This window comes from Lactuca serriola, chromosome 8, assembly GCF_051521515.1.
Source record: "Lactuca serriola cultivar US96UC23 chromosome 8, Lser_US96UC23_V15, whole genome shotgun sequence".
Classification (NCBI taxonomy): domain Eukaryota; kingdom Viridiplantae; phylum Streptophyta; class Magnoliopsida; order Asterales; family Asteraceae; genus Lactuca; species Lactuca serriola.
Genome location: NC_136415.1, coordinates 87906547 through 87918963, shown reverse-complemented (window position 1 = coordinate 87918963; position 12417 = coordinate 87906547). Strand labels below are relative to the sequence as shown.

General features: G+C 35.0%; 1 protein-coding gene across 1 annotated transcript; it reads right to left on the bottom strand.

Annotated features, from left to right (window-relative positions):
* Nucleotides 1-7904: 7904 nt before the first annotated feature.
* LOC145066328 (Major facilitator superfamily protein) lies at nucleotides 7905-11109 on the bottom strand. Its single transcript, XM_079013556.1, has 5 exons — nucleotides 10966-11109; nucleotides 10735-10837; nucleotides 9608-9825; nucleotides 8980-9521; nucleotides 7905-8858 (listed from the first exon to the last, which is right to left on the bottom strand). The coding sequence occupies exons 1-5, from the start codon at nucleotides 10966-10968 to the stop codon at nucleotides 8006-8008; spliced, it is 1719 nt and encodes a 572-aa protein (XP_078869682.1). The 5' UTR covers nucleotides 10969-11109; the 3' UTR covers nucleotides 7905-8005.
* Nucleotides 11110-12417: the final 1308 nt, after the last annotated feature.

Genomic DNA, 12417 nt, shown 5'->3' with positions numbered 1-12417 from the left:
CTTTATATATGATACGGGACCAAAACCTCGCGAAATTTTGAGTTTTCCTTCGAACAAAACAACAGTTCACGGCCTGACTGGAGTTCACGACCGTAAACCTATTTACGGTTGTAAACCCGTTTACGGTCAGTGCCATGTGGCCCCCACAACTGACCATGCCCCCAATCTATATATATGACACCCTCACCTTTATTTGAACTTTCTTAGCCGAAAACTCTCTCATTCTCTCTCTCTACCTCTCGAACGTAAACCCCAAAACACCCTCATTTCTTCCGAAAATCATCAAGAATCACCACTGGAGGTTGTTTTGGAGCATCTAAAAAACGTTTTTCATCGAATCCAGCATACTTGTTCTTGAGTTTACGGTTGTACACACTTCAAACCTTCAAAGGCTGTAAACCCTTCAAAGGCCGTAAACCCTTCAAGAGGCTATTCACGGCCGTAAACAGTTCACGGCCACAAACCCCCTTCACGGCCGCAAACCCTCCCTAAAAGGTGAATTAGATTGAAAACCATTTTCCTCGATTCAATCAAGTACCAGTAACATTCCTTAATCGAAAGCAAGTGTTTTCTAACACTTTATCTAACGAAATCGCTAATTTAGATACATATATGTATTTATTGTTATTAGGATCCCGTTAAGTGCCACATACAACAAATCGAGGGTTTTCATTTCCAATTCGTTGATTCGACGCTTGCACACAACTAACAATGAGCTCATACCCCTACGCTTTTATTTTTTTAAATTTTTTCAGGGGAGGGGGGGATACAAGCCAAACACAAATGATTTTGTGAACTTATACAAAAGAATTTCAACAGGCTTAAAACTTATGCAATTGTTACAACTAAAAGATTCCCATGTTTTATAAAATATTTAGATATTTTATCCCTTTTGTAACATGCTGAGCATAAGGGACGTTTTCAACGTACATTTATAATTGCATAGTTTTCAAATCAATACATGAACCAATTAATTACACAACATACATGCAAACTATAATAGGTATAGTTTAGGATTTCAATACACGAGTTTACAAATTCAGAGTCACACATTAACAAACATAGAAATTATGATAGACTTAGTTTATGTTACATGATATACATTACTACTTTCTGAATTCGAGAGTACTACATTAAATAATTATTTAAGTATAATTATTGTTACACTACAAGTATACAACAGATTTAAATACAAGGGAACAATACAGAGCGACACGTAAACTAGTTAATACAGAATTGTAAGCAACACTTCAATTGTACCCTTCGGGGTCCAGGTTAAATCCTATCATAGTATAACCAGAGTCTCCTGGAGGGAGAGCATGAGATTTGTGAATAGATCTATTAGGGATTGACAATCCCACACCTGAACTGCCAGCTACAGTTAGGTAGACATGCCTGGGGTGACAAATATCATATCGTCCGACGGCTGAAGAACGTCGTAGAGTTCACAAGGTCATATCAAGCATGGTTATACGACTCACAATAATATAAACTAACCTTATTGTTTACGAGATTCCTTTCTTCTTTAGTTTTATTTTCATTAATAAAACTAGTTCATAATACAACTGGAGGATTCCAAGGATTTCAACTCATAGTTTTATTATAAGTAATGAAACTACTATCATACTGGTGTAACTAGGGTTTTCAAACAGAGGACATTCTATACATTACTGGTGATTGCCAGGGTTTTCATACAAAAGGGTTTTTCATTCAAAACAACGTTATACAATACAACTGGTGGTAATTAGACAAAGAAGCTAACACATTATACACTACTACTAAACACAATATACATCGTATATGTTAGAAAATATTGGATTTTATTGGGAGACATACAAACATTTTACAGATTCAATGACATGATTTTAATTACCAAAATATGCTTATGAACTCACCAGCTTTATGTTGATACTCTTTCTCAAAAATTGTTTGTATTCTCAGGAAATCAGTAGATAGGTACATCACATAGATTTTTGAGAAGATGGAGCGTATAGAGTCACGTCTTTTAGTTTTGTTTATGATTTTGATGTATAAAAACATGAATCAAATAGATGTAAATACCTTTTTATATATATTCAATGTAATGGTTGTGTTTACTTTGATTACTATGATGCAATTGTTGTGATACTACATATGACGTCATCCACCCACGAACGTTTCCGCCATTCCGGTTTGGGGGTGTGACAAATTACACTTCTAATTGTCTGTATGTTATGTGGATTGAACAAGGGAATTTATGTTTGCTATATTGATGTATGGTATAACAATCTTAACGTTTGATATGTGGATGTGTATTTGTAATTATAATATTATGGTCTTTTTTTATATTAGTGTGTACAGGGTATTTTAATCATTAACATTTATTCACGAGGGCATGTCAATGTTAGTTTAGGGGTAATTTAGTAATTTGAACAAGTTAATAGAATATGTGTATGGTATTTCATGTTATTATTAAAGTAGGGGTATTTTGGTCATTTGAATAAGTTAATAAGATACGTGTATGGTATTTGAATGTTATTATTAAAGTAGGAGTATTTTAGTAATTTGTATCAGTTAATAGAATAGGTGTATGGTATTTCATGTTATTATTAAAGTAGGGGTATTTTTTTTCATTTGTATCAGTTAATACAATAAGTGTATGGTATTTCATGCTATTATTAAAGTTAGGGTATTTTAGTCATTTATATCAGTTAATACAATAGGTGTATGATATTTCATCTTATTGTTAAAGTAGGGGTATTTTAGTCAATCGAAGAAGTTAAATTACATACAATCCCCCCAGGTGTATTAGTCCCATTTTAATTGGTAAAAGAGGGCATGTGAATGTTAGTTTTGGGATATTTCTGTCATTTTAATTAGTTAAAGAACTAGGAGTATTTCTGTCATTATCTTTTACTTTAATAAACCGATCAAGGGTATTAGAGGCAATTTATATTATGTGACTTAACCCACTAGGAGTATTTCAGTCAATATTTATTATGTCACTAAACCCACTAGGGGTATTTTTGTCATAATTATTTGACTTAACCAATTAGGGGTATTTCATTTCTTCCAAGCAATTATTCAAAGTGGGCAATCACAAATACAACAAAAAAAGCATTTTTAATTGTTTTCCATTTCTGGGTATAGGCAACGACAAATCTGGGTATTAGATTCTTCACTTTGTCTCATGTCCCCACAAACAAACATTGGGGTTCATGTTTTAATGGTATTAAACATTTGACTATTTCATGTGGTCCTAAAAACAAAATCAACATAAAAAATGCCTACTACTTCACGACACATTTACATTTACATTTATAAGAGTTTCTGCATCTTTACATATATTGAACAAGTTATAACAGAATTTCTACAACTACCTAAGTACATACGAGACCATCACCTGTGACTTCCATCAAAATATTGATCATCAAAACATCATGATCATCAAAACATCAGGATCAAGAAAACAACAAATACTACAACCAGAAACATAAAGACAACCAGCAAAACACGTTACTAATAAGGAGAATAAAGAAGATGCACATAAAACAAAATAGAAACCAAGGATTGAAATGTTTAACCTAAAGTTCTTCTGTCATTATAAAACATGTAAGTTAAAACCCGCAGAAGAGCAATGAAAAAACCCCCCAAAGACCCATTTCACTTTCTTTGACTTCTTTTTTCCCAGAATAATGTTGACATACGACGCTTGCATTGAACATAAATGATTCTTCAAATCAGAAACCATTTTAGATAGATCGAGTTGACCTGCCCTAATATCATCAACTTCATGATTTAGGGCGTCCATCTCTCTAGTGAGGTTGCGTCGTCGTCCACGAAGATCATTTGCAATCTCTTCCCTCACAAGTGACACCTCCAACTGTGTCTGTAGTAGATTGATCGTCGGGTCTTCATTTGTGACTCCATTCGAGAAGTTTTCAGCCATGTGCCGATTGTATTTGGGTGACCAACTGTGATCTTGAGATGATCGTGAAGGCTCCGTTTCTACGTTTGGTATCGAAGTTTAGGGTGCAGTCGGGATAGCCATGTTATGAATTGTGCCATTTTAGGGCACAAGCTTCACATTTTATACGGTGGCTGGTGAATAGTGTGAACTTGTCCTGTACGTTTAACATTCCAAAACGACGTCGTTTAGGTCCAAATCTTAAATACAATGTCGTCATGTTATCGATGATGTGTCAAATTGGAACGATGTGGCATGGTTACCGAGTATAATAAAGTGAAAGGGACTAAATTGCTAGGTTTCAACACAATTTGTTCCCTCATAAATTAAGCCACTAAAGAAGTTTAGTGACTAAAAGGGTAAACCCTAGATACTTCATAGGTCGTATGTGTTATTTTCATAAAAAATTAAATATATACTAAAGTCTTGAAATACGATAACATAATTTATAAAATATAGTAATCAAATATGATCGTGATCTTGATATATTTATTATAAATATAATCTTAAATATTTAATAATTATTTATAATAAGTTAACCATTAATTTAAATTTATTATATATAAATATTTTATTTATGATAATATAATATGTAATATTATTGTATTTAAAATCTATAATATATTTGTTAAAAGTTAATTAGTAGATGGGTGTATTTAACAATAGACAAAATTGCAAAAAGGGTCTCTGTGGTATGTATTTTTTTTTGGGTTTTAGTCCAAACCACGACTTTTTTGGATTGATGGTCCTTTTGAGGTAGTTCGCTTGTAGATTTGGTCTCTCGGAAAACCAAAAAAACCTAAAATACCTTTGAGGTATTTCTTTTTCATTTTTCTTTCATTTTTTTTTCAATTTTTATAATTAAAAAATTAATAATTTGTGAGATTAAATGGCATATTGGAAATCATTAGCGAAATAAGGGTTGCTTGTTGAGATGCATTTGTTTAATCTGCCTTCGATTTCTCTTGCAGTGAGTTTGAAGAATATAGGGGAGAAAGCGGTTTTGGTTGGCATAAAGTTAAATCGGTGATGCCTTCTGTTATGTTTGTTGTTGAAATCGAATTGATCTTAGTATGTATGTGTGTGTTTTGTTTTATTAGATGATGGCCAACAAACGGAGAAGATGACAATTCGATGACGGAGAACCGTATCAGAACCAGATCAGAGTTTTCATCTACTGTTGGAGGCACTGTCTTCCTCACATAACATGTGGTAGCTGAAGGAGAGGGTTGAGTTGCAGGTTTCAAAGAGATGAAGGAGAGCTTGGGTTATCGAGTTTTTCAAATAAATTAACCTAACCCATGTGATGAAGAAGCTTCATATTCAGAAATAAGTTTGTGACAAAAATTTCAATTTCTTGACGATCAACAACTCCATTTCTGATCAGTTCCTATATACTATCGTTTCTTATCGGTTCACTTAGCAATAACCAGATTTCTTTGCTTCTCTCCGCCATTGTTTCTTTTTCTGTGTGATTGATCTATAACAAAAGGGCAGCTCCACACTATTTGCCTTCTTATCTATGATCGATCATGGGAATAAAGGAAGAGGCATGGTGAAGATGCAGGTTTCAAAGTTGGGGAAAAAGACAATCAGCCGAGAGAGAGAGAGAGAGGGAGAGAGAGAGAGAGAGGTGGGCCCTATTTTATTCTTAATAAAACATTAAATTAAATAGAAAAATGATATCAAGAGGGCAATTGAGTCATTTCAATTTTCAGAGGGACCATTTTTACATACAAACTAGTCCAAATAGACCACGAAGCCAAAAAAGTCATGGTTTGGACTAAAACCCCAAAAAAATGCATACCACAAGCACTACAAGAATAAACATCTATAGGGACGAGATCTATAGGGACGACATTTATCGTCCCTATAGTCACTCTATAGGGACGACATGTCGTCACCATAGAGTTGACCAATCTTTTGAACCTACAGCGTCGACTTCTCATCTCAACATGTTAAGCGGGAAAAGAAGCAGATTTGGCGCGTTTTGTGGATAACTATTGAGACGACCTATTGTCCTAAAGAACCCAAAAAAAATATTGTTTATCTATTTAACTGGAAATTGGAAACGACGTCATTTATTTGTGGCTATAGGGACGATATGTCGTCCCTATCAGGTTAAGATCTGATAAGCCCCTTTCCCCTGAGTCGTCTCCGATCTTCTCTGTTTCTCTCTCAAGGCGATTTGATCACATCGATTAGCTTCTCTTAGGTATTTAACCTAACATTTTAACACAAGCTTATTCACGCCTCCATCTCTATTTCTCTCACAGGTTTGTTCAACGCTTTTAAAGCTCAATCAGTTTTTCCTTAAACTTCGTTCAAGCTCGTCACATCTCGAGTTTTCTAAGTTTTTTTGTTCCTTCTTCTCCATCCCTAACCTGTGATTTTTTATGGTTTCACAGCTTCTTGTTTTGAAGGGGGCTTATATCTTCCCCAATGTAGCTTCTTCAATTAAAAGGTATTTTGTTTTTTTCACCGATATATGTTTTCAATACTGATTCTCTTGTTGCTAAATCACTTTTCTTTCGAGATTCATATGCTATATTTATATGTTATTTATGGTTCTTAAGCTTTTTAATTGCTGATTTTCAATGCATAATGATTAAACACCAATAGTTGGGATCTGAAGAATATACTCCTCCATTGATTACTTATAGTGTTTATAATCCAATTTGATAGTAACATATGATTCATTTCATAGTCTGTATGTCTAATTCTTCATTACTTTAGCATAAACATGTTATTCAACACCTATTTGTTGTAATTTTCAACAATGCCATGGATTTGATAGAAACAATTCAGTTAATAGTTAAACCATCCTCCATATACTTGTTCTTGTAACTTTGTGATTTATTTTCTTTCATCATTGTGTAACTTGTCATGATTGATTGTGATGTTGAAATCCTCATGTTAAAGTCACTTTTGTCTTAAAGAAGGTTTCAAGTTTTAAGTTCTTAATTGTCTCTTGGCCTTATTCTTGGATTGCAATCCTTCTCTTCTTCACCTATTCTGAGAAACTACTACTTATATCACCTGCAGTTTGGAATTGAAATTGAAATGGTAATCAAAAGCAAACAAAGGAATCTGCAAAACTACCAAAGGACTAATTCATGTTGAAAAAGGGTATGTCAATTATATTCCATTCTATTCGTTTCAATTCTGTTCCATTTTTTTCTCATGAAACCAATTGACATTCTTCTTGTGGAAATGTCATGTCATAAGAGAAAAGATCAGTGAGAGGACGAAGTTCCTTCAAGATCTTGTTCCTGGTTGCAACAAGGTACTAAGAAAAAAAAATATTATTTATTATATATGGAAACTTTGTACAAAGTGTTTGTAATTTGAGATGACATTTTTCTTTTTCTTTTAATTTTTAATTAAAGGTGACAGGAAAGGCTGTTATGCTGATGACATTATAATTTACATACAATCATTTCAGAGGCAAGTTGAGATATATACAGACAAATTCAAAGATAAAATATATGTATATAAGAATGAATAATATATATATATATATATATATATATATATATATATATATATATATATATATATATATATATATATAGACACACACATAAACACAAAATTGTCGCCTTATATTATGCCTTACAAACGACGAGACTCACCACGGCTCGTAAAAACTTGAAGTTCGACAGTAACGTCAAAGTTACACATAGCTTTATCTAAAACATTGGTTATACTCATCATTTTAATAAAGCTAATAAAAAAACATATCAAACTTAGATACTTAGGGATGAGCAAAAATCGCACCGCAACTAAATTTAACCACAAAAACCATATAAACCGCAACCAATAAATCGCAACCATAATAAAAAGTAAAAACCGATGGTGTGTTTTTTTGTTTTTTAAAAACCGCAAATTTATGGAGCGAAATAGTTATTAGTTTTCAAAAACTACAACAAAAAAATATATGTTTGTAAATAACACATTAAGAAAACACACTTTTTATTCGTATTTTCTTTGTGTACATTGCCAACAAGAAAATAAAATCTGCACACAAATCTTAATTGAGATGCCACTTTCAAAAGTCTAACAATTCTCCATTTCAACGACATCTGTCGATTTACCTTTGTCTTTCTTGTACCAAGCTGCACATACAAGATAAATTGCAAAATTTAAGCCGCTCAAAGCCGCCACTAATCCATAGAAGAGATCAAGCCTTCCATTATTAATGTTGTTGGCGAGCCACCCACCTTCACCATTGTTTCCGGTGACATTCTTCACCACAGTCACCAAGAGACTGCTCAAGAAAAAACCCAGTGACAGCGTTGTTAGAAACAGACCAGTGCTCATCGTTTTCATCCCTTTTGGTGATCTAGTGATAAAAAAATCAAGCTGGCCGGTGTAAATAAACGCCTCACCGGACCCCACGAAGAAGAACTGTGGGATCAGGATGAAGACGCTGATAGGAAGCGGCTCCGTCGTCTGAGTGGGGTGCCGCCTCGCCACCGATAATCTTTTCACCTCGCCCAACGACGCTGCCGCCATTCCTAGCGCTGAGAGAGCAAGACCCAACCCAATTCTTTGTAAATCAGTGAACCCCGGTGTTCCTTTCCATTTCTTCCAAATTGGGATAATCAGAGAATCGTACACCGCGCAGCTGAGCAAGATTGCAGCGACGAAGAAGACAGTGAGCGATCCGGCAGGGATTTGGAAACCTCCGACAGTTCTTCTCATGGTGGCAGCTTGCTCGACGGAAAAGGTAATCATTTGAGCATAAGTAGTCCAAAAAAGAATCGTCGTCGCCCATATTGGCAGTAACCTCACCATCATCTTCACTTCCTCCACCCTTGTCACCGTACATAGCTTCCATGGATTCCAAGAACTCGAAGAATTTTTCTCAATGTCGCCTTCTGCTACTATTGCTGCCTTGTCTAAGCAACTACATGCAAGAAAATAAAGTAATATTAGCGACAAAATATGTCTTAATCGAATAAAACAACAAACTTTCGTATTTAAATAGATTAAACACATAGTGACGCTAGTGAGTTAAAGGAATATACCGAAACTGATTCGTGTGTTTGATTCTTGAAACCTCAGGCGAATTTTCGTATAACAAGCCTGAATCATAAGGAAGATCCATCTTTCTCTTCTTTAGAGCAGCAACAATCACTTGAAAAATCTGAACAATAGGACTTCCTGCACTTTTTTTGTATCGATACCTTTTAGTCCCAGACACGATCACCAAAATCGCCGTGAACATTGAGACTGAACAAATTCCGTAAGCCCAACTTCTACCAACTTCATCTTGTATGTACACGAGCACTGTAACTGCCATTAACGTTCCCAAACTTATAAAGAAGAAAAACCTATTAAAGAAATACGCCATTTGGATCTTTTCCTCTTCATTCTTTTCGTCAAACTGGTCTGTTCCAAATCCAGAAACACTTGATTTCAGACCACCCGTACCAACGGCTATAAGATACAAAGCAAGATACAAGATCCCCATTTGTAAACCACTTGCTTGTTTGCAGTTTTCAAGAGAGTGGCATGGTGGTGGCCTGAGCTGTGGTATCTTGGTCGACAATGCCAACGCACACGTACCCTAAACAATTCAGTAATCATGAATCAAGATCTCGAATTAGCCATGATCATACGTGGTAGAAGTTTAACGGAATAAGAACAACTTACAAGAGTTTGAATAGAGGCAAAAATGACAATAGTTTTGTATCTTCCAAGAAAAGTGTCAGCTAAAAAGCCACCAAGAAGGCACAATAGGAAAGACGTGCCCATGAAATCGGTGACGACGTTGGCTGAAGCTGAGCTGGAGAGATGCATGGTTCCACCCAAATATGTCACCAGGTTTACTGCGATTCCCATCGTGGAAAGCCTCTCGCATATTTCGATTCCTGTTATTTGAGCAAAAAGTCAAATGAAAAGATTCTTGTTTTGACCAGGAATCAGGAAAACATGAGTGATGATTGATTATGAGAAAGATTGTCTATCTTCATGACACGATCTACTGTTGTATTTGGAAAAGTTAAGGAATAGTTAATGTGTAGGAGAATTGATTTTTTGTTTGTTGGTGACATTTGAATTTGTCAATTTGATTTGATCTACTGTTGTATGTTAGGCGACGATAATTATCCCTCGCAAAAGACCCAATTTAAGTATAGTTCATTTATATGTGTCATATCGTACCCTTTAGTGCCTATCGCTCTCTTGAGGTTAGACACTACGAACCATCACTTTCTACAAAGAACTCAAGCAGAATAATGTGTAAGATAAAGAGATTAACCTAATCTTGAACTTTTGATTGCAAAAGTAAGCACAAACATTGAGATGTGAATCTTGGTTTAATTAACTTCATTTCTGTCTATGTATACAAATATGTTGAACGACAAGATTGTAGATGACCTTATCCTTTGTATTAAATTGTTGTACGTTTATTTGTATTTATCCATATCATAATCATATCCCTAAATTATCGGGATTGCCTTGTATATATTGTACTGTGATCAATTAAAAGGCAACGAGATTTAACCCATCTTTGCTTCACACTAGCCAAAACTGGTCCATGCATGGCGGAACAACGAGCACGATAAACAAAAGCACTCATCACAGACATCGCTAATTACGTAATGTCTATATCTAACATTGAGATATATATGAATCGATCTCCTTCCATTCGTTTCCGCTTACATATATATTACGGAGGTAGTATAGTATATATGCAATATTCAAACTTAATTAATACTTGACTCTAAAAACATAAAGTTGCCAAATGCATGACAGAATTAATACGAAGATGAACTGACCTAGGATGAGAGAAGCAGGCACCCAACCACCAGTTTTCGCCCTATCAGCAGGTAAACCCTTGTAATCTACAGCGTCAACTACGGTCAAACCCACCTTACCCTCCTGATCACCACATACGAAACAAAGAACTTAAGCAATGAAACTAAAGAAATAATGATCAAAAGAAAGTTTGTAATCTAAACAAACCAAGAACTAGGGTTTAGTAGCTAGCTACATATGCTATTTATTACCATGATCTTTCCTGAAAGAGGATTGAAGTCCGAAAAGAAAACCTACTTCTGTTTCATAGAAGAACCTCTCCTTATATAGCCCAAAAGGTTATAACTTGTAGTGAGAATATTATGTTCTGTCGACAGATAATTATGTTAATCGGCAAAGATAGCCCTACCACATCTGCATCAGAAGATTCTAGCAATGTGTATCGCACTTAGAGTTTTATTGTTTACATAATAACGAGCTTCAGATTTAAACTCAAAATTATTTGAATCGTTTTAAAGAAGGCTCGGTCACTTTGAATATCACTGTGTTTAACGTTTAGTCGTATTATACAAATTTCGTTATATTTTACTACATGTTTAAAAAATTACAAGGGTATTAGTTGAGGAGACAAAATATTCTTTTACAAAAAATAAAACCAAAAGTGGATGCTGAATTTTAGTGGAAGCACATGTGCAGACGAATCCAGCACTGTAGAACATGCATTGTTACCCATCTCTGTTACAAACTACCAGTAATGTACATAATAGTTTCTATAGCATTATCATATATGTATGTGGTACGTGTTATTTTCTATGTTTGTGAACCATAAAAGCAAAATAAATAATGGTACACCCATATATTTTGTTAATCATTAGTTCTGCTGAGTGCTTCTTCTACCCCACATAAAATAAAGTTGCCATATTTTTGTTTTTCGTTTTCTCAGTTTCAGAGTTATTATTAATCTCATGGGAATTAAAGAATGTTTTGAAAGAAATCGTTTGGCCGTGTTACATGGATGATTGTGTACCATATATCAAGTGTTTTGAACCTGTTTTGATTCATTAGTGACCACATATTGTTCTTAAAATGTGTAGTCATTTTCGAAGAAAAGGGCTATTTCTTATGCTTTAGGGAAGTGGCTATTTTGAAACTATAACGTGGACAACACTATAAGAAATTCAGTATTTAGCGGCGACACCGATCTTTAGCGGTGACTATTTAATTTGTCGCCATTAAAGATCAGTGTCACCGTTATTGGTGTCGCAGCTAAAGGCTGAATCACATCGATCTGCCCTTTGACGTTCCGGTAAACAAGAATCGTCCGATCGTTGTTCTAATCCAACGATTAGGGTACTTGTGGAACGCATAAAGGAAATACCGACGACTTTTGTCGCCACTGAAGACCTAAAATAGTTGCCACTAAAGATAGAAAAATGACGCGGCAATAATTCTCTTCTGATCCTCGCCGGTATTGACATCTGTTGCCGCTAAAGCCCAATTAGTCGTCATTAAAGGCGTCGCCACTAAAGGTCGACGGAGTTAAGCTCAGAAAAAATCGATCTTTTCCCTTTTGCTCTTCTGTTTCACTCCAAAGCCCGTTGCTTTCTCTCGTCTCCATATCTTGCTTCGTCGATTTCGTCGATTATTGTGGGATACGTCAGATTTATCAATTTTGGGTGAAGATACCAATCTCTCGAGAGGGA